Here is a 25,638-nt window from a genome sequence, read left to right as displayed (position 1 = left end):
GTGATGTGACCGTTTCAGCTCATACCCTGGGGGCTCAGTCCTGAAGGTTATTTTCTCTCCTTCACGTTTTACCCCAGGATTTTAAGTCTGGACCATGGGTGTCACTGGCTCCATCCACCCGAGGAGGCACCGGCACCCACAGCTACATCCATAAAGGTTTCTCCATGTCTCTCCAAGATAGAAGATAGCTGATTATGACACCATTATCTCCCCTAGTACCTCCCACAAGCCCTTCATCTCTCTAGGCGTTCAGATTCCCTGAGCCTGGTGCTCCTAGCGGCTCTGGGGGTCGGCGGATGTCATTACTAGGACGTTTTGCTCTCTTCTCTGTTTCTTCTGCAGGATTGCCAGGCAATCCTGTCTCCCACCTGGGTTCCATGATGGCTTCTGAACTGTCACGTGGCTCTCTGATCTCTGATCCCCCTCAGGTTGGTGTGGATCCTGGGGCCTTTTCCAGGTCTGGCTCTGTTTGGCTGTGTGGTGTGTGTCTGTCTGTCGGGGCTGTGGCCCCAGACGTGGTCCTTATAACCCTGGTGTTTTTGGCTGTTGAGTGGGACGTGATGGTTCACACACAGCAGATTGAGCACCGGGCCGTGTGTTGGCCTGGGCTCCAGGGCCGGGCCGCCCTTGCTCCTGCTGCCCTGCTGCCCCTCTGTGGTCAGCGGCCACGGGCACCGTTTTTGTAGTTCACCGCCTTTGGGCCTTGGCATGGGTGGCACCGTGTGCCTGTGCTTCCCTGGAGGGGCTGCCTTGACTCCCAGTTCTTTGGGGCTGGCTTTGTGGAATGCAAGCAGCAGTTCTGTGAGGACAAAGGGAAAGTGAGGCCGAATCTTAGGGATTGCCCACAGTGTTTTCTGAGCCCTGGGATGTGGCTGGTGTTGGCTCTTGATCAAGAGCCTGTCAGTCCCTCGTAGAATGGTGCCGAGCGGGAGGAGACGGCTGGCAGCTGGAACCAGCACTCCACCCAGACTGCTGGCCCGAGGGGGTCGCTGACACTGACCTCCGACCTTCAGAGGCGCGGGTGTCGGAGGCAGCCAGCTGACGGTGGGTGGGACCGGGGAGCCGCAGCCCTGTGGCTTCTGGGGTGGGATGCAGCGTGTAGGTGGTGTCTAGGTTGTGACTTGTGTGCCGCAGCGTCTTCACACACGTCCTGGGCGGTCGGGAGGAAAGGGCGCTGCGATCAGCGCTGGTGGCTTCTCCCCGCATGCTGTAGATAGAGCTCAGGAGGGCATGGCTTCCCGCCCCCACGGGAGCCCCTGGCGTGGAGGCCCCAGGCCCCCCCAGACCCTCACGCAGTTGAGGAAGAGCTTTGCAAACCTTCCCTGCTAGAGTGCAGGGGAGACAAGTGATTTGCTCGAAGCCAGCCAGGTAATTAGGGTTTGGTTAGGCAGAGGGGCTTCTGGGGCTGAGCCCAGGGCACTTGCTCCTGCTGTGGTCCCCCGGGGAGGATGTCCAAATTAATTGCAGTGTTAGCCAGTAGCATAGCCCAAGGCTGTCTGCCTCCCAGTCTGCATACATGTTTAATTCCGCATTGTCTCCATCACGTGAAGTTTGTGAGGCTGTCTGTCCCCCGCCCCCAGCTGCGCAGCCATGGGATAGCTCTTTAGAGGTGACCAGCCTAGGGGCAGCGCATGGGACATCGATCACAGCCGTGTGTCCAGTGTCGGGATGGGTGCGGGGCCCCAGGGCTCCGGAAAGGGCCTGGGTTCCCATGGAGTCTTCCAGAACATTCACGATAGAAGCCAGGGGCACTCAGAGGCTCAGCGCCATTACTGCTGGCAGATGAGTAGTTTTGCTTACTGTCATCCACACACTTCCTGTTGCTTCGGTTTGGCTTGTGTTTCGGTGTTGTGTGAAGGTGCAGACAGCAGGCAGGAAGCCGTTTCCGGGGGAATCCTTTAGCTGGGACAGAGATGAAAACATAGTAGGCTCTGGTTGTGACCAGTCACCACCCCCCAGGAAACAGGAGCTCATGCACAGGGGCCCAGAGCTCACGTGCCCCGACCTGTGAGCCTTTGCAAAGGAAGGGTCCATCACGTGAGTTTCTTTCTGTGTTTGTTTTGTTTTGAGTTTTGCTGGTCCTGGGGCTTGAACTCTGAGTCTGGACGTTGGCCTTGAGCTTTGGTGCTCAAGGCTAGAGCTCTACCACGTAAGCCACAGCTCCACTTCTGGGTTTTTATGGTTAATTGGAGATCAGAATCTCACAGATTTTCCTGCCTGGTCTGATGATCCTCAGACACCAGCCTCCTGAGTGGCTAGGATGGCCGGCGTGAGCCGCCGGCGCCGTGCCTATGTGGATTTCTTACCACTGGTATTTGTAATTGCAGCAGACTGGAAGAAACATAACAGATTTTTTGTGTGGTAACCTGTGATGCTTTGATTAAGCCATTTGTGAGCAATATGTTCAACAGTGGGACCTTTTAAAAATATGATGTGCTTTGTTTTGTGGAGCCAGGCCCCTTTTTATGTACAGTACTTCCGTACCCACATCGGTTGTAATAACAGCTCTGGACAGTGGCACGTGACAGATGTTTTAACGTCAGTGCGTCCATGGTACTGGTCACCTAGCCAGCACCCTCGGGGTTGCATTGAAGGTGGCTTCGGAAAACATGGAACGAGAGGCTCACGCCTGTCATCCTAGCTACTCAGGAGGCTGGGATCTGAGGATCGCTGTTCGAAGCCAGTGTCCAGGTAGGAGCTGTGGCTCAAGTGGTGGAGCACTAGACTTGAGCAAAAGAAGGTCAGGGACAGTGCTCAGGCTCAGAGTCAACCCCAGGACCTGCACAAAAATTAATTAATGGATGGAGGGACAGATGATGGACAGACGGACTTGAGTTGAAGGTGTGCCAAGTGCTAACTAAGATCAGCGCTGAGCAGCTTTGTCAGCACGGGCTCCAGGCTCTGGGTGGGCCAGGCCTCCAGAGCCTGCTGTGCGAGCAGAGCCCTGTGGCATCACAGCCCAGGAGCGGCGCCGTGCGCAGCGGGTGCAGACGCTCTGGCCGCGTCCGTGGCAGACTGCTGTTACGCCAGCTATGTGGCACGTGCCGAACACGGTAAAGCGCGGGGGAGGAAATTGTTCACACAGAATGACTCTTGGGTAGGTCAGGTGCGGGGGGTTCAGACGCAGAAGCTGCCGGAACCGCGGCCACACCGGGCTGCCGCTCCTCCCTCCGCCTCACCTTCCCCTGGCTGCCCGCCTCTGCCCCAGTCTCTCGCTCTGCCCGTGAACGCCCGTCTCTGCCCCAGTCTCTCGCTCTGCCCGTGAACGACGGTCTCTGCCTCAGTCTCTCGCTCTGCCCGTGAACACCCGTCTCTGCCTCAGTCTCTCGCTCTGCCCGTGAACGCCCGTCTCTGCCCCAGTCTCTCGCTCTGCCCGTGAACGCCCCTCTCTGCCTCAGTCTCTCTCTCTGCCCGTGAACGCCCCTCTCTGCCTCAGTCTCTCTCTCTGCCCGTGAACGCCCGTCTCTGCCCCAGTCTCTCTCTCTGCCCGTGAACGCCCGTCTCTGCCCCAGTCTCTCGCTCTGCCCGTGAACGCCCGCCTCTGCCCCAGTCTCTCGCTCTGCCCGTGAACGCCCGTCTCTGCCCCAGTCTCTCGCTCTGCCCGTGAACGCCCCTCTCTGCCTCAGTCTCTCGCTCTGCCCGTGAACGCCCGTCTCTGCCTCAGTCTCTCGCTCTGCCCGTGAGCGCCCCTGTCTCCGTCTCTCTTGGTTCGCTGCATCTCTTTGCCTCTCCCGCTCCCTGCCTCTCATTTTTTGAGTTTCTGGGATTAGCTGAGCCCAGCCCTCTGCACGATGCGGGCAGTGCAGCTCGTTTCCCTTGCTTGGGCAGCAGAGGACGGAGCTGCTGTGCGGTCAGCGGGCCCGGCCCTCGCGCTCAGGCCCACTGCTGCACCGAGTTCCTCGGCCTCCTCTGGCCCCGCGGTGGGCGTCCGCCAGCTCTGCCCAGCCCTCCGCTCCTCCGCTCTTCTGGCAGAGCTGCCAGGGTGGGCGCGGCCAGTGGGCTCAGGGGAAGTGGCCCACAGGCCCCATGGCAGGGCCCCTCGGCGTGGAGGGCACTGGCGGGCACCAGCGGGCACTGGCGGGCACGACCCCGTGGCAGGGCCCCTCAGCGTGGAGGGCACCGGCAGGCACTGGCGGGCACCGGTGGGCACGGCCCCGTGGCAGGGCCCCTCAGCGTGGAGGGCACTGGCGGGCACCGGCGGGCACTGGCGGGCATGGCCCCGTGGCAGGGCCCCTCAGCATGGAGGGCACTGGTGGGCACCGGTGGGCACTGGCGGGCACGGCCCCATGGCAGGGCCCCTCAGCGTGGAGGGCACTGGCGGGCACTGGCGGGCACGGCCCCATGGCAGGGCCCCTTAGCGTGGAGGGCACTGGCGGGCACCGGTGGGCACGGCCCCGTGGCAGGGCCCCTCAGCGTGGAGGGCACTGGCGGGCACCGGTGGGCACGGCCCCGTGGCAGGGCCCCTCAGCGTGGAGGGCACCGGCGGGCACCGGCGGGCATGGCCCCGTGGCAGGGCCCCTCAGCGTGGAGGGCACCGGCGGGCACTGGTGGGCACCGGTGGGCACGGCCCCGTGGCAGGGCCCCTCAGCGTGGAGGGCACCGGCGGGCACTGGCGGGCACCGGTGGGCACGGCCCCATGGCAGGGCCCCTCAGCGTGGAGGGCACTGGTGGGTACTGGTGGGCACCTGCGGGCACTGGCGGGCACGGCCCCCTGGCAGGGCCCCTCAGCATGGAGGGCACTGGCGGGCACCGGCGGGCACTGGTGGGCACCGGTGGGCACGGCCCTGTGGCAGGGCCCCTCAGCGTGGAGGGCACTGGCGGGCACCGGCGGGCACTGGCGGGCACGGCCCCCGTGTAAGGTGAGCTTTCCACAGAGGTGACTCGGTGCTCACCCACACAGTGAAGCCCCGTGGGGGCCTGCAGGGCGCGACGCACCTTGTCAGAGGGATCGCGATGGGGCCGCAGCCATCTGGCCCCAGAACTCCCCACCTGGGGTCTCCCTCGGGAGGCCGGTCTGCCTGTCCCCCTGTCCAGGAGGCACGTCTGTCTGCCCCCCTGTCCAGGCCCCCAGGAGGTGGGTCTGTCTGTCCCCCTGCTCTGCTTCCTGGGGTCACTCAGAGACAGACCTTGGGGCTCTCCTTGTGTGGCGCTGGCCTCTCAGGCGGCCTCAGGCCTGGCCTCTCTCTTGTTGGGAAGGCTGAATAATTGACAAGAGCCAGTGGCTCCTCACTTGTGGAGCCCTGGGGCTCTGACCACACTTGGTCAGAAGCCAGGCACTGAGGGGGCTGTGGTGAAGACCCTTCCATTGGGGCTGTGTGTGATCATGTGTGGGGCTGTGTGTGATCATGGATGGGGCTGTGTGTGATCATGTGTGGGGCTGTGTGTGATCATGGATGGGGCTGTGTGTGATCATGTGTGGGGCTGTGTGTGATCATGTGTGGGGCTGTGTGTGATCATATGTGGGGCTGTGTGTGATCATGGGTGGGGCTGTGTGTGATCATGGATGGGGCTGTGTGTGATCATGGGTGGGGCTGTGTGTGATCATGTGTGGGGCTGTGTGTGATCATGTGTGGGGCTGTGTGTGATCATGTGGGGCTGTGTGTGATCATGTGTGGGGCTGTGTGTGATCATGTGTGGGGCTGTGTGTGATCATGTGTGGGGCTGTGTGTGATCATGTGGGGCTGTGTGTGATCATGTGTGGGGCTGTGTGTGATCATGTGTGGGGCTGTGTGTGATCATATGTGGGGCTGTGTGTGATCATGGGTGGGGCTGTGTGTGATCATGTGTGGGGCTGTGTGTGATCATATGTGGGGCTGTGTGTGATCATGGGTGGGGCTCTGTGTGATCATGGATGGGGCTGTGTGTGATCATGTGTGGGGCTGTGTGTGATCATGGATGGGGCTGTGTGTGATCATGTGTGGGGCTGTGTGTGATCATGTGTGGGGCTGTGTGTGATCATGTGTGGGGCTGTGTGTGATCATGTGTGGGGCTGTGTGTGATCATGTGTGGGGCTGTGTGTGATCATGTGTGGGGCTGTGTGTGATCATGTGTGGGGCTGTGTGTGATCATGGATGGGGCTGTGTGTGATCATGTGTGGGGCTGTGTGTGATCATGTGTGGGGCTGTGTGTGATCATGGATGGGGTTGTGGTGATTATGGATGGGGCTGTGTGTGATCATGGATGGGGCTGTGTGTGATCATATGTGGGGCTGTGTGTGATCATGGGTGGGGCTGTGTGTGATCATGTGTGGGGCTGTGTGTGGTCATGTGTGGGTCTGTGTGTGATCATGGATGGGGCTGTGTGTGATCATGGATGGGGTTGTGGTGATTATGGATGGGGCTGTGGTGAAGGCCCTCTTTGCCCTGAGGGGCATGGAGGAGGGGCGGGGCGGGCTGTCCCCCTCCCCCTCCCCCCGCCCAGGCCTCCCAGCTGCCCCCCCCCTTGTTCACAGGCCTCTGTTCCCTCCCAGCCTGCCCCCCCCCCGTGCTCACAGGCCTCTGTTCCCTCCCAGCCTGCCCCCCGTGCTCACTGGCCTCTGTTCCCTCCCAGCCTGCCCCCTGTACTCACTGGCCTCTGTTCCCTCCCAGCCTGCCCCCCTTGTTCACAGGCCTCTGTTCCCTCCCAGCCTGCCCCCCGTGCTCACTGGCCTCTGTTCCCTCCCAGCCTGCCCCCCCCCCCCGTGCTCACTGGCCTCTGTTCCCTCCCAGCCTGCCCCCTGTACTCACTGGCCTCTGTTCCCTCCCAGCCTGCCCCCTGTACTCACTGGCCTCTGTTCCCTCCCAGCCTGCCCCCTGTACTCACTGGCCTCTGTTCCCTCCCAGCCTGCCCCCCGTGCTCACTGGCCTCTGTTCCCTCCCAGCCTGCCCCCTGTACTCACTGGCCTCTGTTCCCTTCCAGCCCATCACTGCCCGCCCTGGACTGGCAGCTGCCATCTCACTCCGGCCCCTACGAGCTGCAGATCGATGTGCAGCCCAAGTCCCACCACCGGGCTCACTACGAGACGGAGGGCAGCCGGGGCGCTGTGAAGGCCTCCTCCGGGGGACACCCCGTTGTGCAGGTACGGGGTCTGCTGTGCCCACCCGCCCCGCTGCCGGGAGCTAGCGACTCTCTTAGTGTAGCGCCAGAGGGGTCTCTGATTAAAAACGGAAGCCAGGTGGGTGTGGTGGGGAAGGTCTCCAGTCCCAGCGACTCAAGAGGTAGACAGTAGGAGGACGGGGGTGTTAGGCCATCCTGGGATTGTTAGCAAAGCCCCATCTCAATAAACAAGCTGGGGGCAGTCACCCTGCCTATAATCCTAGCTAAGCGGAGGCACAGGCCGGAGGACTGAGGACCGGTCTGGCCCTGGGTAGAAAGTATGAGCTATCTTTAGCTACCTGGAAGGTAACTAAAGGAAAGGCAGGCTGGAGGTGATTTAAGTGGTAGACCACTTGGGTAGCAAGCATGAGGACCTGAGTTCAAACCCCAGTATCGCCCCCAAACAAAAACAAAACCAAACAGCCAAGACCATCTCTCAGACAGCTGGCCATGTACTATGCATATGTAACGTCAGGTGCGGAGTCTGCTAGTTGTTTTCTCAAGACTGATGTTCCTTGACTAAAGACAGGGTTACACCCAGGAAACCCATTGTCACCTGAAAATACCAAAGCCAGAGCATACGTACTCAGCCACGAGCACCCAGCACGGTTCCCCGCCTGTCTGGGGCTGGCACAAAACCCAAAAAGTACAGTCCTCCGGGGGCAGCAGGGCCACGGGAAGGCTGAAAGGTGCAAGTGGGGTCCTGGCCAGTGAGCGCCGTCGGGGCGTGTGCTGCCTGGGGCGGCTCGGCCCACTCTGCCGTCATTGAATCGTCTGCCAAGGTCTGCAGCCTGGAGCCTGCACCTGCGGACCAGGCTCCCGGTGTGGCATTTCCTCCCTCCCTCCCCAGAGCCCCCTGCGGGGCAGCGCTGGCCTTCCCCCCCATGGCCCCCTAGCCCGGCTCAGCTCCGGAGAAGTGTCCTTGTCTCCTCAGCACGTCAGGAGAGGGGCACGGGACCTAATTTCAGGTAGTGCCCACGATCTCGGGACGTTGGCTGGTGATCACGAGGGTGTGTCTGTGGCCCATCGCTTCTCTGCCCAGATGAAGGGGTGAGAACCTGGCAGGCCCTAGAAAGCCATCCCCAGCTCTGCGCCAGGTCTGGCACCGCTGAGCTCTGAACCCACCGGCTGACTGCTGGCCTGGGCCACACCACGTGGTACTGTCGAGAACCTTTTCCCCCGCACCCCAACATCGCAGAATTGGTGCCCAGCCCTGTTATTTAGAGACTGATGCAAGCCAGCAGGGCACCTGTATTTTTATTTTATTCCACTTAGGTAAATAAAAAGCTCGAAAGGGCAGGAGGCCACAGAGACAAATGGCTATGTGCCAACGCAGCAATCAGCCACCAGAGTCTGTGGGCAAGGTGCGGAAGGAGCACTTTAGCAGCGCTGCGGATGATATTCGGCTGGTGTTTGTGGTGCCAATTAATACCTACTTTGTTAGCTGCTTGATGGGAGGAATGCAGGAGACACATCAGCACACAGCAGCCGGTGTGACATTTTAAGTTTCTGCCTTCCAGATGGAAAAGGCTGGGTAATGCCTGCCTTTAAATAACTATAGGTACTTATTCCTCCCGTTTCCCGCTACGCGCTTCACTGAATGAAAGCACATTATTGCTGAGTGGAAAAGATATTAAATAGGAGAGGAAATCAGTCTGTTAACAGAGGAGGCTTCGGAATCAGCAGTGGAGAAGTAATGGCCGGGCGCCCAGTTACCGTAGGTGACGTTGGCACGGGCCCTGTCCACAGAGCCAGGGTGTTGGGGCCGAGCCTTTGTCAGCAAGCGCTGGGCAGTGTCTGCCAGGCGGGGCTGGAGGAATTAGAGCTGCTGACTGGAGAATAAAGCTGGCAGTGGGTGCAGAGAGCTTCGCATTTTAACAACCATGTCCACAGCCCGCTAACAGCTGCCAGCACCGTGTGTCCACACCACAGCACTGTGCCGAAGGGCCAGGCCTCCTTGCTGCTGTCCGTGTGTCTGCGCCACACCACAGCACTGTGCTGAAGGGCCAGGCCTCCTTGCTGCTGTCCATGTGTCTGCGCCACACCACAGCACTGTGCCGAAGGGCCAGGCCTCCTTGCTGCTGTCCGTGTGTCTGCGCCACACCACAGCACTGTGCTGAAGGGCCAGGCCTCCTTGCTGCTGTCTGTGTGTCCACACCACAGCACTGTGCTGAAGGGCCAGGCCTCCTTGCTGCTGTCCGTGTGTCCGCGCCACAGCACTGTGCTGAAGGGCCAGGCCTCCTTGCTGCTGTCTGTGTGTCTTGGGCACAGGGTGGCATCAATGTGTCAGTGCAGACGATTTCTCAAGGAAAATGAGGCGTTTTGGAGCAGTTATGAAACTTGGAATGGTCACTTACTCACAAATTATTCCCAGACACGGGTACCTCATGCCTCAAATCCCAGCTACCTAGGAGGCCTAGATAGAAGGGTGGAGGTCTGAGACCAGCTCCAGTGAAAAGCTGAGAAAATAGACTAAAAACAACTGGAGTCATCCATGGCTAAGCAGTGGAACCTTTGCCTGGTAAGCAGGCCCTGGGACCGCCAGAAATTAAGATGGAGTGGCACACATGGGTCCAGGGCAGCAAGGTGGGCAAGCCGGTGTGGTTCAGCCGAACATACCCCTCCCCCATTTAAAGGGAAAGGAAAGTGATCTCTGGAGAGGGGATTCCAGGGCTGCTGCATTTCTCACGAGGTGAGATGCTAGGGGTTTTCTGGTGACCGTCCGTGAGCTCACATCGGTGCCAGCCTGAGGTTAGCAGCTAAAAAGAAGGGGTTTGGGGGTTTGTTTTCTCTTTTGGCTGGTGGACCACACTTTGGATAAAAATAGAATTACACATAATTATAAGACACACAAAAATAGAAAACTCCGGATTGCTGTGAAGGCACCGTGACCACAGAGTTCCACCCTGCGCCGTGCGTTATTTCTGCACACCCTTCACCTGCCCCTCCTCTCGCTGTTGGGGGCGGGCCACGCACGGAGGCCGCACCCAGCGCGTTTAAACACTCCTGGTGTCCTGACCGCCTCCGAGCATCCCGTTTCCCTCTGTGTGGCAAGAAGTTTTTCTGTAAAACTAAAGTCAACCGTCTGCAGAATGGAAAAGCCACAGCCACGCCCACGAGGAAAGGGGAGAAGGGAGGGAAGCCTCAGCCCTGGGGCCAGCCTGCCTCGGCGACCCTCCCCGGCGTCCCGGAGGCGGACGGTTCTCTGTGGTCCCCCAGAGCAGAGGAGAGGGTGCCCGTGTCTGCCGGCCTCGTTCTTGGGGACGCGGAGGTGTGGGAAGGACTGAGCCGTCGGTGACCAGAGGCGCTGTGAGGATGTAGGGCTGGCTGTCCCTTTCCTGATGGTCAGGTCTCTCTTGTCTCTGGTCTTTCGGTGCTGGGTCTCTTGGCCGCTGCCCATGGGTGGAGCTGAGATGTCACACTCTGAAGCTGGGCAGGTGACCTGGGCTGGGCCTGGGCATGTCCTGGGTGAGCGCGGCCTCCCTCAGTCCTGTGGGCCTGCATGGGGGCCTCTCTGCCCCTCGTGGGGATGGGTCTGCTCTCTGTCCAGCTCCATTTTCCAGTCCCCCAAACGATGTCTGATAGCATCTTCCCGCTGCACAAGGCGGAGCGGTGTGAATAATTCACGCTCCCTGAAACATGAACGCCCAGAAGGCGGTCAGCTCCCCACAGCGTTTTAGGTTTATGGTTTGTGCCTTGTCTGTTACACCGTGGCCGGCACTGCCCACCGGGGTCAGGCAGGGCCCAGTGTGCCCGGCACACGGCTGGACCGTACGGGACAAGGCAGTGGTGGATGCTGAGGGCCGGGAGGCGCGGGCTGCTCTGGCAGGCGCCCGGGTGTTTCTGCTGCTGGCCGTCCAGGCTACCGGGGGCCCCATAGTAGTGGATGGAGACACAGGAACTGGACCGGGGATGCCTGGGCCTTTGTGTGGTCCTCACGCTTCTGTGGCAGGCGGTGCCCCCCAGTCCCCAGAGCCGGTCAGTCACGGGCCCGTGGCAGCGGGGAGCCTTTGGTCAGATGTCCCCGTGACCTCAGCATGCGGCCCAGCACCCCTGGGTCCGGGCCTCCAGTGCTGCTGCTAGGGAGCCTACCAAAAACCAGGCGCCCTGGAGCCAGCCGGACCTCTGCGGCGAACCCCGATCTGGTCAGAGCCGTGGGCCCCCCGCAGCCCCACGCGGCGCACAGAGGTCACACAGCAGCTCAGACCCCGGGTCTGACACCACATGGGCCCTGCCTGGCTCCTGGGGGAAGTGTGGACTGGCCCTGGACAGTGGCCGTCCCCTCCCAGGACATGTTGGCCAGATGCTCCTCCTCCTCTCAGCCAGGGATTCTGATGTCTGGAAGCGTCCAAGGACCCCTTGACATGAGTCTCAGCCACCAGCCAAGGAATGGCACCACGGCTCTGGGGTGCTAGAGCCCTGTCTGCTGCTGTGTGGTGTGGCTGTGTTGCCCGGCGGGCGGAGTGGGGGGCTCAGGATGTTTCGCTTCTTCCTGGTGGTGCGTCGCCAGCGTACTCTAGGCTCTGGGATCACCTTGCTGCTTCTCTTCCTTGAGGTGATGTGTCCAGAAGCCAAGGCCGGGCTCTCCCACCCCTCTTGGGGTCTAGAGACTCATGTCACAGTGTTGCTAGGTTATTTTTTTCCTCTGCAGAAAGTACTGTGTGCTTTTAGAAACAGTGAAGTAGTGTTGTGTGCTGACCCTCTCAATCAAAGGCAGTGCGTGGCCTCCTCTGCAGCTGCTCTGTTGTGTGGCGTCACAAGGGCCTCTCACGGCCGTGGTCCCTGAGCAGGAGTCTGCCCAGTGTGTCTCTGAGTCCCTGCAGGAGCCCACATGTGTGCTGGTCAACACAAACCAAACCCTCTGGATTTGTTGGACCGTCCTAGGCAGACCTAGTTCTGTCTGTGTATAAACACTGTCTAGGGCACTGATAAAGCAATCCTTGCTCAGTGGGATGCGCAGAAGGAAGGTGTAAGCGTGGTGTTGCTGTAGCTCGTTGCTCACAGGGACAGGCATGCCCACCCACACATGCGCAAACCAAATGCATACCTTCCCAAGTATATACGCGTGCACTTGTCATGTGTACATGTGAGTGCTTACACACACACATAAGGTGCTCATATATGCACACACTCATGAACCCGTGACAGTCAACACGTGTGCACACGTACATGCACAGCAGCATCTAGAGACATAGCTGTAAATGCACACACAGGTGCGTACATAACCTGTACACAAACATGCTCTTGCACAGGGGTAGATGTGCACAGCAGCACTGAAGGCTGGGAGCATGTTCTCTGCAGACACTGCTGCTTCCTGAGGCTGCGGTCGTGCAGCAGGACCTGTCTTTCCCCCCTGGCATGTCTCATGCTGTGTGTGACCCTCACTCGGAGGAGCTGGGCTCCTGACCTTGGCGGGTGTAAGGACTCAGGCAGTGGGTGAGTCATGTCATGTAGGTTAGCTAGACCGCAAGGGGCAGGACAGAGCCGAGGGCATCGGAGCCCTGTTTGGTATCCTTTGAGGCTCTGTGGAGGAAGAGGGTTTTTCTCTGAGCACCTGTGGGAGGTGTGGGAGGTGTGGCCTTGCCCCACAGGCTGCAGGGCAGGCCTGTGGACCCCTGCGGACCCCTGTGGACCCCTGCGGACCCCTGCGGGACCCCTGCGGACCCCTGCGGACCCCTGCGGACCCCTGCGGGACCCCTGCGGACCCCTGCGGACCCCTGCGGACCCCTGCGGACCCCTGCGGGACCCCTGCGGGACCCCTGCGGACCCCTGTGGACCCCTGCGGGACCCCTGCGGACCCCTGCGGACCCCTGCGGACCCCTGCGGACCCCTGCGGACCCCTGCGGGACCCCTGCGGGACCCCTGTGGACCCCTGCGGGACCCCTGCGGGACCCCTGCGGACCCCTGTGGACCCCTGCGGACCCCTGCGGGACCCCTGCGGGACCCCTGCGGACCCCTGCGGGACCCCTGCGGGGAATAGCAGAATGGGAGGAAACCCTCCTGTCTGGCAGATCCCTTCTGCTGCTACTGTTCTTCAGTTAGCTCAGCAGGAAAACAAAACCAAGTTATAAAAGCAAAACAAACCCTGGGTTTGATTCCCAGCACCACAGGAAAAACTTGAAACTGGTTTGTGAATGGGGCTCCCTCATGGTGGATCTTTGAGGGGTGGATGTGACTTCTGGGTTTAGATGAGTAATTCCTTTCAACCCATTACTGCAGCTCCGTCTGCATGGTGGAGTAAGATGTCACCGACATGCCTTCTGCTTAGTTTGTGTGTAACGGAGCCTAGTTAGAAGGCACGCGGTTCCCTGTTACCCGCTCTGTTGACTGGCGCCTCCCTCTCCCGGGTACCAGCCTCTGGTTAAATGCTCAGTGGATAAATTTACCTCAGTCCGTCATCTCACTGTGCAAATGCTGAGGTAAGCACAGGGGCTAAAAACAAACATCTAACGCACAGGAAACTCGGTAGCTCTCACACCTGGAAAGTGGAATCGTGCATTTTGTTTAGTTAGGTGGAAGGAGGGAAGGCAGAGATATGTCAGAGACCATTCTGACAAATATTAGAATGTGCCAGAGGCGGAGGCCCAGGCACTAGGAAGTGGGAAGGAGTTTAAGTTTCTTTTCTTAAAATGAACTTCGTTTTAAATAATAGATATTTACCTTCCAGGTTAAAGCCTGAAATGTTCCCATTTTCACTGAAATGGCATGTTTTCTAAAGGATAAAATTATACCCCGTTCTCTGCCTTCTGTACCCAGGACTCTCTGGGGAGTCTTGCCTTGTCTCTTCAAAGTCAGTCCACCCCGGCCAGGCTGGGCTGCAGCCCTGAGGTCTCCTGTCCACCTACAGAGTTTTGGTTATTAACTTACTCTCATGTAAGTTTCACAAAATGGAATGACCAGTGGCAAAGATTGCCCCCAAATCTGCTTTTTCAAACTTCTATTGGAAAGCTATTTGAGTCCAGAATAGAGTTAAGCTTTCTTAGAAAGTTCACTGCAAACAGCTGGCGTCCAGCTCTGGGCTGCACACACAGGATGAGCTGGCCGGCCACCCGCCCACTGGACTCTGTTCACAGAGACTCAGAATTTGTGAACTCACCTGGCAGAGTGACAGGGTGAGCACTGAGCCTCCCTGCCCAGGGCGCAGGGTGGACTGTGTGCGCCGGAGGCCACTGGAGACCGTGGTGTCTGCGTACCCCTCCCGCCAGCCCCGCTCTATCTCTGATCTCACTCTATCTCTCGTGCTGACTGAAGCTTCCCAAGGCCACTTTCCCTAAGTCCACACGCCCCTCGGCAGTGGACCGAAGGCATCTACCCACGCGGTCTGGGGCACACACTGCTCTTCGTCATGAAAGGACCCCTCTGAAGGTCCAGTCTGGGTGCCGTGCCCTGTGAGGCACACAGACATGCACCCCGCCCACAGGCCCAGACCTCGCGCGAGAGCTTGCGTGAGGGCAGCCTGCCACACGGACTGCTGCACACGTCCCCTGCCCTGCCCTGCCCTCTGAAGCCCACGGGAAGCCAGAGCCCCAGAGCCGCTCTGTGTCCGTCGGCCGCTGCAGAGTCGCGGTGGCTGGGCCTCAGCCTCGGCCACGCCCGCCCACGCAGCGCTGCCGCCGTCCCGTGTCCAGCACTCCCCAGGGTGCTGGCCTGAGGCGCCCCCTGAGCCTCGCGGTGCTGGGCCGGGCACCCGCCTGCCCTGACGGGGCCATTGCCACCAGACCGCGGTTCTGAGATCAAGTCTCCATCCACCCTGGCACTCACCTTGCCGGCTCACGTGAGTCTCTCCAGAGTGCCAGCCTCGGTGGTGCTCTGTCCCAGGACTCGCGTGCGGACACACCTCCGTCCTCTGGACGAGGCAGAGTCCTTCCCACACTCTGGCATGGCTGCTTCCCCTCGGGGTTGTGATGCGGGCCCTCCCTCCGAGGACCCGTCCCACCCTCCCTTCCAACTCCTGGGAGGTGTGCCGAGGGCCAGGTGGGGCCGGCACCGTCCCTGGGCCAATGGCCGGATGCCGACGAACCTCAACACGGAGCCCCGGGGCTCGGGCCAGCCCTGGGCAGAGCCCCCTGGCCTGGGCTCCACTTGGGTGGGAAGGATGGTGCCAAGCCTCTCATTGGGGAGTGAGCCCTCCCCAAGGGTCCGTTCGGCGCCGTCTGCGCCTGGTGCGCCAGGTCAGACCTCCCGGCGGGCGGGCCAGGCAGCGGGTTACCATGTCTGCACTCCTCCTCGCCTTTGATGCAAGCGCGAACCCGTCTTTTCCCTGCTGCTGGTGGCTAGGGGGCTGGTAATTGAACAAGGGGATGCGGGCCGTACCTGTTTGAAGTGTGCTTTCAGCCCTGGGCCTTTTATCTTATGGCCGTGTTAGTGCTGGCCGAGGGCCGTGGGCTGGCGGATCAGAAGAGTTAATGAAAACCACAGTGCCTTGGCCTCCATAATGAGCCGCCCAGCTCACACCAGGCCAGGGCTGGGCCTAGGCCTCTGCGTGGGGACGTGGGAGGGGCCGCCCGCCTTGTAAAAAGCCAGTATCCAGTGCCCACATCAAATCCAGCAGCAGCTAATTGCACCGTCTGATTATCTGTTTCCCATTTTTCAAGTTCATTGTTTTTTCCAAATTGGTATATTAAAATGAAACTCACAAAACTCCTCCAACCCACCCGCTGGAATCACCCCAAGGTCAGGAAGAAAGCCGGTCTGAACCCTTCCCTTCCCAGTCGCCCTTTCCCTTTCTCAGAGTTCGGGGATGCGTGGCCAGGGCCGGGGCCGTTTCCCCCGTGAGGTACCGCTCTCCTGTGCAGCTCCGTGCGCCGCCACAGGGATCTCCAATCGCCCTTGTTTTCAGGAACCCTGTCTGCAGTCCCTGCTTGTGCTCCCCAAGCCAAGCCAGCCCGCCCCCCCTCTGCATGGCCTCCCAGCTCCCCTGCAGGCCTCTGCCCCCTGACTGGCCTCGGCTGGGTGCTGTGCTCCAGCCGCCGGTTCCACCGCTGGGTGCACAGTAGGACTCCACTCCCAGTGCCGCCACTGATGGTCCGAGGTGGGCTGTGGCCTCTGCCACAGTAAGATCACTGCGGTGGCAGAGAGGCTGCGCCATCAGGAAGGGAAGCGGGAGGAGGCTCACAGGACGTGGGGATGCGGGTGGAGACTGTGCATGGGTGTGGGGGGAGGAGGAGGAGGCTCATAGGACGTGGGGATGCGGGTGGAGACTGCATGGGTGTGGGGGGAGGAGGAGGAGGCTCACAGGACGTGGGGATGCGGGTGGAGACTGTGCATGGGTGTGGGGGGAGGAGGAGGAGGCTCACAGGACGTGGGGATGCGGGTGGAGACTGCATGGGTGTGGGGGGGGAGGAGGAGGCTCACAGGACGTGGGGATGCGGGTGGAGACTGTGCATGGGTGTGGGGGGGAGGAGGAGGCTCACAGGACGTGGGGATGCGGGTGGAGACTGTGCATGGGTGTGGGGGGGGAGGAGGCTCACAGGACTGGGGATGCGGGTGGAGACTGCATGGGTGTGGGGGGGGAGGAGGAGGCTCACAGGACGTGGGGATGCGGGTGGAGACTGCATGGGTGTGGGGGGGGGAGGGGGCTCACAGGACGTGGGGATGCGGGTGGAGACGGTGCATGGGTGTGGGGGGGGAGGAGGAGGCTCACAGGACGTGGGGATGCGGGTGGAGACTGTGCATGGGTGTGGGGGGGGAGGAGGCTCACAGGACTGGGGATGCGGGTGGAGACTGTGCATGGGTGTGGGGCGGGGAGGCCCTGACATGACCGTAGTGTAGGCCGTGGGTCCCTCCTACATCCTTGCAGAAGAATTCGGGTAGCTGTGGGTGTGGTTTCTGTGGATTGTATGGAGTTGATGGTGGTGGTGGTGTCTGGCAGTTCTGCTGTGTGGGGCCCAGGACTCTGCCCTGGGCTGGCCACGGACTGTCATTGCTGGTGCTGCTAGTGTGTAAGCACACGTGTACACAGCCTGTGTGTGTGTGTGTGTGTGTGAACATGTGTGCACACGGCTTGTATGGGTGTGTGTGTACTCAGGCTGTGTGTGCACACATACATATTTGTGTGTGTGTGTGTGTGTGTGTGTGAAATGGGATCAGGAGGAGTTGTTTGGGGCTAAGCTGCGTGCCCCAGAACCTTTAGGACAATGAGCCACTTTGTATGGATAATTTAAAAAACATACCTGTATTGTGTTACAGAGAAATAGGGGCCCAGGGACTGCATGGCTGGGCTCCCCGGCCACCTTCCTTTCACGCTCAAGTGTGCTGTAAACATTTAATTGATTCCAGCGGTTTGCATGCGCTGTGCTTAACGGGAGCTTCTGTTCTTGTGCCAGCTGCACGGTTACTTGGAAACAGAGCCGCTCATGCTGCAGCTGTTCATCGGGACGGCGGATGACCGGCTACTGCGGCCCCACGCCTTCTACCAGGTGCACCGGATCACAGGCAAGACCGTCTCCACCACCAGCCACGAGGCCGTCCTCTCCAACACCAAGGTCCTGGAGATCCCGCTGCTGCCCGAGAATAACATGAGGGCCATGTAAGCCGCCACCCGGGGCTCGGGGAGGGCGCCACCCGGCTCCCGGGGCTCCAGCCTACGTAGACTTCACAATTGTTTGTGATAGCAGAGTTGCTTCTTCCCAGATTTCAGTGTGCACCTTGCCACTGACAATAAGTGTCTCAATTACACGGCTGAGCACGCTGCCCCGGGCCTGCATTTAGCTCCCAGACATGACACCTGCTTCCTTCTGAATGCAGCCCTGCACGTTAGAGGCGTGGCTGAAGCGCAGATGTCGGACAGGTGAGGGGCGGGTCTCCGCTGGCGTTTTCACGCCGAGAGTTACAGTGTTGCTCTCGGGGCCAGCTCTGGCAGGCAGAGCCCAAGGTGGCCCAGGGTTGGCTCAGAAGTGAAGGCACCACCCACCATCGTCATCCTGTGGATTGTGAGCTGTGCAGGGCACCCCAGGACTGAGAGGGCAGCGGAAGCCAGCAGGCTGCTGGTTCCTGGGGGTTTGTGTCCGCAGATACTAGGCACACGTGCACAGAGTGTGCGATGGCTGAAACGCACACGTGAAACGGGCCAGGCGGGGTGGGTGCTAACGGACGGGCGCTCCTCGCAGGGTGCTCGGGACGGTCTCTCGGAGGTGATGCTGAGCTGAGCGGTGACTGGGCGGGGGTGGAGTCCATGCAGCACCCTCGGCAGCAGAGGCCGCAGTGTGGAGCCGCGGTGGGGTGCTCACGGGCGGGGGTGCCAGGTCCACGCTGGCCTGGCGAGCAGGAGCTGCCCGCGCAGAACTCCTGTGGATTTGACGCATTCTTCATAGCCTGGAAACCCTCCAAGTAGAAATAAAAAGGGAAGGCTTCCCACAAATCTGAGGGAATCTAGACACATTTGATCCAAACCCCTGGGGTGCTTTGCAAGCTGCACCCATGTCTTCCTCGGATTGGAGGTCGGCTGGGAGCCAGCGACCCCTGCTGTGCCGGCTGCTGGCAGACGCGGCTCCGGACACGCAGGGCCTGTCACGTCTGTACACGTGCCCACCCACCGGTGGCGTGAAGACACACACCTCCACGCCCCGGCATGTATTCTCCGTTCTCATTTATACAGAGAAGAAAGGCCAGTTCTTATTGCATGATGAATTTGTACATGCAGCATTTTACCAGGACTTAGATTTTCTTTTTCTTTCTTTCTTTCTTTTCTTTTCTTTCTTTTTTTTTTTTTTTTGTCAGTCGTGGGGCTTGAATTCTTGGGCCTGGGCGCTGTCCCTGAGCTCTTCAGCTCAAGGCTAGCGCTCTACCACTTGAGCCACAGCGCCACTTCTGGCTTTTTTTTCTTTTTGCTTATATGGTGCTGAGGAATCGAACCCAGGGCCTCATGCATGCAAGGCAAGCGCTCTACCACTGAGCCACCTTCCCAGCCCCCCAAAAAAGAGTCTAATGGACTTTCTTTGTTTGGGTTTTTTTTTAACTGTATTTTTTTGTCTTTTCTTTTTTGGTACTGGGGATCGAACCCAGGACGTTGCACTTGCAAGGCAAGCGCTTTGCCACTGAGCTACACCCCAGCCCTCTAATGGACTTTCTAGCCCAGGCTGGCTTTGAACCGTGATCCTCAGATCTCAGCCTCCTGAATAGCTAGGATGACAGGTGTGAGCCACTGGTGCCCAGCTTGGGACTTAGATTTGAATGAAATGATAGGAACTCTTGAGGGAAAATAAAATTGAAACCCTAAAAGAAAAGAGTTCCAAGCTGGGCACCGGTGGCCCGCGCCGGTCATCCTAGCTACTCAGGAGGCTGAGATCTGAGCATCGCAGTTCAAAACTAATCCGTGAGACTCCCATCTCCAATTAAGCACCAGAAAACCGGAAGTGGTGCTGTGGCTCAAGCGGTAGAGTGCTCACCTTGAGCTGAAGAGCGCAGGGACAGCCCAGGCCCAGAGTTCAGGCCCTACAACCAATAAAACAAAGCGGGGCAGGGCTTCATGAGAAAACGAGTGATGTTTGCAGTCAAGTAAGGGAAATGGTGGCCTAACCCTCAGCGCTCCGAAGGCTGCAAGTCCACAGAGGAGGTGCGTCCTCGAGGCCCCTCCTCTGGGAGGCTTTGGGGCGGAGGCCTGCAGCCTCTGACGGCGTGTCCCAGGGAAGGGGGTGACTTCCAAGCGTGCTGCAGCCTCTGACGGCGTGTCCCAGGGAAGGGGGTGACTTCCAAGTGTGCAGTTCTTGCCTTGGTGACCATGTCCATGCCAGAGGCTCCTCTGCCCGTGGGCGCCTCAGGCCCCTGGGGGCCCGTGAGCTGAGGGCCCCGCGCGGACGTGGGCTGGGCTGCCTGGCATGGGCTTGGAGGCGCCAGGTTCTCCCGGTGGGTGCTGGAGACTGAAGCCCCTTTCTTCTGGGCAGCATCGACTGCGCCGGGATTCTGAAGCTCAGAAACTCTGACATCGAGCTGCGCAAAGGGGAGACTGACATCGGCCGGAAGAACACCAGGGTGCGGCTGGTGTTCCGCGTCCACATCCCTCAGCCCAGCGGCCGCATACTGTCCCTCCAGGTCGCCTCAAACCCCATCGAGTGCTGTGAGTAGCTGTGCAGGCCCCTCCAAGCACGGGGACCGGGGAGAGCCAGCATCCAGCCCTGTGCACTGTCCCCCGCCCGCCTGAAGACTGCCATCGGCCGTGTGTTTTAGGGTGTCCCCTGGAAAATGATGGGACTGGAGGGTCTGCCTGGGCTGTAGCTTCCCACTTGTAGCCAGGGATGTGTAAATCCTGGCGTTCCTCAGAAGTAGAAGGGACTGTCCTGAGAACCAGCACATTCACGAGGGGCCCCGACGCACAGCCCTCACAGCCCTCACGTTCCCGCTGCAGAGAGCTTCCTAGCTCCCGGCGCCTGTGCCCGAGGCCCGTCCCCACCTGATCATCCCCTGCAGTGGGCCAGGTCATCGGGCCACAGACACTGAGACTGGGGTCCCTGGCCATCCGCCACCTCCCATCTCCTCGGGGCGTGGGGCCCGTCTGCCCTAGGTCCCGAGGACGCCGCGTGGGACAGGCGTGCCCCAGTGCCACGTCCGCATGAGCTGGACTGGCGACGGGTCCTGCAGCCCCCACACCTCTCCTTGTGGCCCGGGCTCCCCTCCCCTCCTGGCTTCAGCTCCTGCACATCCTTGACATGGGGACCCCTCCCCCCTCGTCCCAGGGCCCCGCCCCTCTGCCACCTTCTCCCAGGTGCCCCCATCCGCCCAACCCACATGCACCAGCCTCTTGCGGGAGCCAGGATCAGGACCGGGACCTGGCACCGAGGGCCAGTGGCCTCATTCCCTCCTGCTTCTGAGGGCCGTGTCCTGGCCGTAGGATGAGGAAGAGGAGTCTGTGTGCCCCACCTTGCTAGTTAGAGCAGCACGCCCTCTGTCCTGCTTGTGATTGGATAGGAGACATACCACAGATCTAAGGAACTGGTCAGCCAGAGCGCAGCCCGGGGCCCCAGCGCCCCGTCCAGCTCTGCCTGTTGCTGACAGTCCCCCCTCCCACAGCCCAGCGGTCTGCCCAGGAGCTGCCCCTGGTGGAGAGGCAGAGCACAGACAGCTACCCGGTCGGCGGCGGGAAGAAGATGGTCCTGTCCGGTCACAACTTCCTGCAAGACTCCAAGGTCATTTTTGTGGAGAAGGCTCCAGGTATGTCCTGGGGCGGGCAATGTGGGGTTCGGCTCCTGGTGGGGGGTTCCTGCCGTCTACCTACACGACCCCGCTGTGCGTGTAGCTGGCTGCCGCCCGTGACGGGTTTGTGCTGCTGGCAGGCAGGTCAGAGTCCCTTCCGCCCTCACAGTCAGCCCCGAGGAGGCCTGCGGGGGGCCCCTGAGGGGACCCGGAGAAGCTGGCTGTGTCTGGGTCCTTGGCCTGGCACCGATCGAGCTGCTGGCACTTCTGACCTTTCTCCTTTAGCCTTGCTTTGTCGAGCACTGTCCCCTCCCGCTTCTGGGAGAGGCATGGGGGCACGGTGGGCACACAAGCAAAGACCTGCTCCCTTCACGGTGCCTCGACTGTAGCTGCTGCAACAGCTGCTGCTGCTGCTCTTTGTTATTGCAACTTTCTGCGTCACGTGTGTGCGCGTGTGCATACATGCCTGTGGGGGCGGGGAGAGGGAGACGAAGGAAAAAGGGGGAGGGAGAAGAGTTGTAGGCCATGCAGGGCCCAGGAGGAGCCCCTGGGAGCACCAGAGCCAGGGCCTTTTGCTTGTTGTGTCCAGGCTGGCAGTGCCTCCGTGGCCTCTGGTGCAGGGGCAGTTCAGGGCTGGTGGAGTATCCTGTGAGTCTTGCTGGGGCCACATCTGGGGAGGCCAGGCTTGGAGAGATGTAAGCGATCAGGACTGTGGCTGTGGGTCACTTCACTCAGGACCCTGGAATGCCGGGGCCGTGCGGCGACCCCTCGCTCCGGGTGGAGATGTGCGCTCTGTGGGGCTGTGAGCAGAGTGGCAGACCCCGGCCACTGCTGGGTTGTGGAGGAGCCTGTGCTCACTGACTGGTGGTTGTAAAGGAAGGTGGGTTGCTGGGCTGGACCCGCTCGGGGCTCTGGCCAGTGTGGTACGTGTGGGGCTGCGTGCACATGCGGAGCTGGGCTCCTGAGTGGCTCCTGAGATGTCCCAGCGGGTCCCCAGGATGCCCGCCGTGCCCAGGTGGGCGTGGGAGAGTTGTCTGCACAGGCTGGTGTTTTGAAGGCCTTTTTTCTTTTCTACACTTACCAGCTAGAATATTTTTGAAGCAGCCCATCCAGTACTTATTGTAATCACCGAAAACCACGGAGGCGTGGAACCCCGCATGGCCGGGTCCCGATTCTGTGTGCTCACGGGAAAAAGAAGCACTCCAATCAGCACAGCATAGAAGTCTTCCATGCTTAACTCTGCTGGCCTATGTAATCACACACGTTCTAAATCACAGAGAAAACTCAACTAAGTGTGATAAAAAGGAGAACATGCCCAGAGCACGCCTTCCCTGGAGGAGGTGCATTCTGACACGGCTTGACCTTCTGAGCCTGCGGGCCTGTCTCTGCGCTGGACGGGGCCTCGGACCCTGCCCTGGGCCCTGTACAGTGAGACATTTGTGACCACAGGGGCCAGTGCCCGGCAGCCGCGTCCCAGGCTGGGTTCCTCCAGCTTCCTTGCACGCTTTCATTCCTGCTTTTGGTTTGTGGGGCGGTGGAGGCTCCGGAGGTCTTGGGGACAGTGGCCACAGTCGGCTCCTGTGAAGTCAGCTTTCCAGTGCTCGCAGCAGCAGGCAGGCGGAGCCCAGCACAGAGCGGTGCGGTGCAGCCTCCCGCCCCGGCACACGACCCCGGGCGACTGTGCTGGCAGAGGGCTCGCCCGCGGCGCCCACTCTGAGTCTCTGCCCTGCACTTGCTTTGCTCCTGCGTGAAACTTAGCCTGAAAGGCCGCGGGCCGGGTCTGCGGCCCTGCCTGACGCCAGCACACAGCAGCACAGTAAGTGAGCAGACATCACAGGCACACACACGTCCCCCAGAGCGCAGGAGATGGGAGCGTTACAGTAGTGCTTCGAGCCAGTGTTGGCATTTGGTTTCCAATATTTAGGTTATGTGCATAATACTGCATGTGCATAGGTCTAAATTGTAGGTTTCAGAAAGAAAGGAGCGACTAACGACCTACGTTTCTGTCTTTGAGTTTGGCTTCTCCCTAAGCATTGTGCCACCTGACACGCTCACCTTGGTGGCAGGCTGTGTGTGTCTGTGTCTGTGTGTGATTGCGTGGGTGTGTTGGTGCCGAGGCCTGCTTGAACTCGGGGCCTCACACTCTTGCTTGGCTTTTTTGCTCAATGCTGGTGCTCAACTGCTTGAACCTCGCCTCCACTTTTGGCCTTCGTTGGTTAATCAGAGGTAAGAGTCTTGTAGATTTATAAACCCAGGCAGGCTTTGAACCGTGATCCTCAGATCTTAGCCTCTAAATTGCTAGGGTTACAGGTGTGAGAGTCGAGCAGCTGGCTTTCTAGGTTTTTGTTGTTGTTGTTGGTTGGTTTGAGGAACCAGTAAACTTAAATTTAAAACAAAATTGCCCTCCTGTCTTTGGATGAGCTGTCACCTAGTCCAGTGTAGAGTTTTAAACTGCTGCTCTTGTTGAACACGGTTACGTTGTGAGCTAAGGACATTCGCGAAGGCCGGGTGGGCAGCTCTCCAGAGGGAGCCCCCTCCCAGGAGGCTGTGGATCGTGCTGTCAGCCGAGAGGACTCACCCGAGCCAGCACAGCACAGACACACCCCAGCCCGGACCTGCGACCCCTTTCTCTCTAGTGAGAACGGCGGCACACGCTGCCCACTGGCTGTGCTTCTGCCTTCCAAGTCTGACTTCCCTCGTCCTTAGGAAGGCCTTGGTGTGGGGCCTGAGGGTCCAGGGCCAGAGGGGGTGTCGGGGAGTGGGGGTGGGGTGGGCGGTGGTCTGGGGTGCAGAGCTGAGATGCCCCCTGCCCCTGGGGCTTGGCTGCTAACAGGGATGCCAGCTCCCACCCGATGGTGTCAGCCGGGGGGCGCTCCTCGGGGACGGCACACTCCGACCGCACCCCTGCCCGGCCCTCCTCCTCCTGGGGCAGGGCAGCACATCCCAGAGGAAGGAAGAGAGAAGGCGCATGTGGGAAAGGGGCAACGGGGGAGGCGGGAGGGAGGACATTCACACAGGACACACGGGAGGGAGTGTGGCCTGGGCCGGCCCGGAAGGGCCCGAGTGCCAGCCCAGCCCTGATCCGCCCCCCCCCATCCCACACTGGTCCTGCCACACGCATTCCTGTGTGTGTGTGTGTGTGTGTGTGTGTGTGTATACACCAGCACCACGCCACCCTCATCCCACACTGGTCCTGCCACACACATTCCTCTGTGTGTGTGTGTGTGTGTGTATACACCAGCACCACGCCACCCTCATCCCACACTGGTCCTGCCACACGCATTCCTGTGTGTGTGTGTGTGCGTGTGCACCAGCTCCACGCCCTCCCCTGGGTGAGCATTGGACCCTGGGACACCCAGTCACAGCTGCAGCGGGAAGCGGTGCCCAATGCCCCTCTCTCAGGCCAACAAACTCGGATCCTCTCCGTGGATCTGGCCGCGCAGATGTTGTCTGTGCCCGTTCATCCGTTGACCGATATGGGCTGCTGACCCCTGCGCACTCCTCATGAATGGAGCCGTTGTGAAGTTCACGTGTGACGCCCCCGCGCATTCCCGGGCGCAGTGAACTGTCACACTGCCTCTCTGTTCAGCGCTCTGGCACCACCAGGCAGTTTCCTCAGCGGCCAGCAGCGGAAGCCGTGGGGGAGGACGCGGCCAGGAAGAACGGGTCCGGGCGGACTAGGGGCCGCCTCGCTCAGAGGGTCCTGGAGGGGACCGGAGGCCGAGGAGCCGGCAGCCCCGCGCGCCCGGGCTGGGCCCCATCTCCAGCTCCCGTGGGGAGGGAAGGCACAGGCCCCGCTCCTTGTCCTCCTGGTTGGTATGGCTGAGGGGCACTCAGGCAGAGGACACAAAACAATGCCAGGAAGAGGGCCGGCGCGGGCCGCTGGCGCGGTGGGCACAGGGCTCGGTGGCTTGGCCCGCGGGCATGTGACGGGCGTCCTGTGGCCGGTGGGGAGCCCGCGCTGAGGAGGCCGTGGGTGTGGCAGGGAAGCCTTTCCCATGACTCACGCTGCAGGGAATTCCCTAATGATTCGGAATATTTTTACTTCTGGACTCGGGCGCAGTTTCCGACCGAGGATCCCAGAGAGCTCGATAAGACAACACAAAGGCCCTTTCAGGAGGGCTCTGCCTCCCGCTGGGGCGGGGCGGGAGCCGCTCGGAGAGCGGGCGCTGTGGGGGGACGCCGCGGGCCGCGCTGACCGTGGCCCTGGGCCCCGTCGGGGTCCCCGGAGTGCACGCTTCTGAGCCTGCTCCACGGTTCTCCCATCTGTGTCCTGGCCGAAAACAAGCACTAAGAACATACTCTGACCAGAAGCACCTGGCTCCTTTAACAGACCAGACGGAGCATGGTCATTAGCCCTCCTCCAGCTGGGCCGCGCCGCCCGGGAGGCCCGGGACGGGAGGGGCACGAAAGCAGATTTCAGGGTGTGGCTCAAGT

General features: G+C 60.6%; 1 protein-coding gene across 2 annotated transcripts in view; it reads left to right on the top strand.

Annotated features, from left to right (window-relative positions):
• Nfatc1 (nuclear factor of activated T cells 1) overlaps positions 1 to 25,638 on the top strand; it is a 101,739-nt gene that overhangs the window by 22,214 nt on the left and 53,887 nt on the right. For both annotated transcript variants that reach the window (XM_070038809.1, XM_070038810.1), the window contains exons 3-6: positions 6,898 to 7,057; positions 17,400 to 17,602; positions 19,956 to 20,128; positions 21,079 to 21,219. In XM_070038809.1, coding sequence (XP_069894910.1) covers positions 6,898 to 7,057; positions 17,400 to 17,602; positions 19,956 to 20,128; positions 21,079 to 21,219 — 677 coding nt within the window. The remainder of the gene's footprint in view (positions 1 to 6,897; positions 7,058 to 17,399; positions 17,603 to 19,955; positions 20,129 to 21,078; positions 21,220 to 25,638) is intronic.

Source organism: Dipodomys merriami, unplaced genomic scaffold (assembly GCF_024711535.1).
Source record: "Dipodomys merriami isolate MVZ:Mamm:240054 unplaced genomic scaffold, mDipMer1.0.p SCAF_297, whole genome shotgun sequence".
NCBI classification, from domain to species: Eukaryota; Metazoa; Chordata; class Mammalia; order Rodentia; family Heteromyidae; genus Dipodomys; species Dipodomys merriami.
Note: the sequence above shows the minus strand (reverse complement) of the source record. Positions and strands in the feature narration are given on the sequence as shown.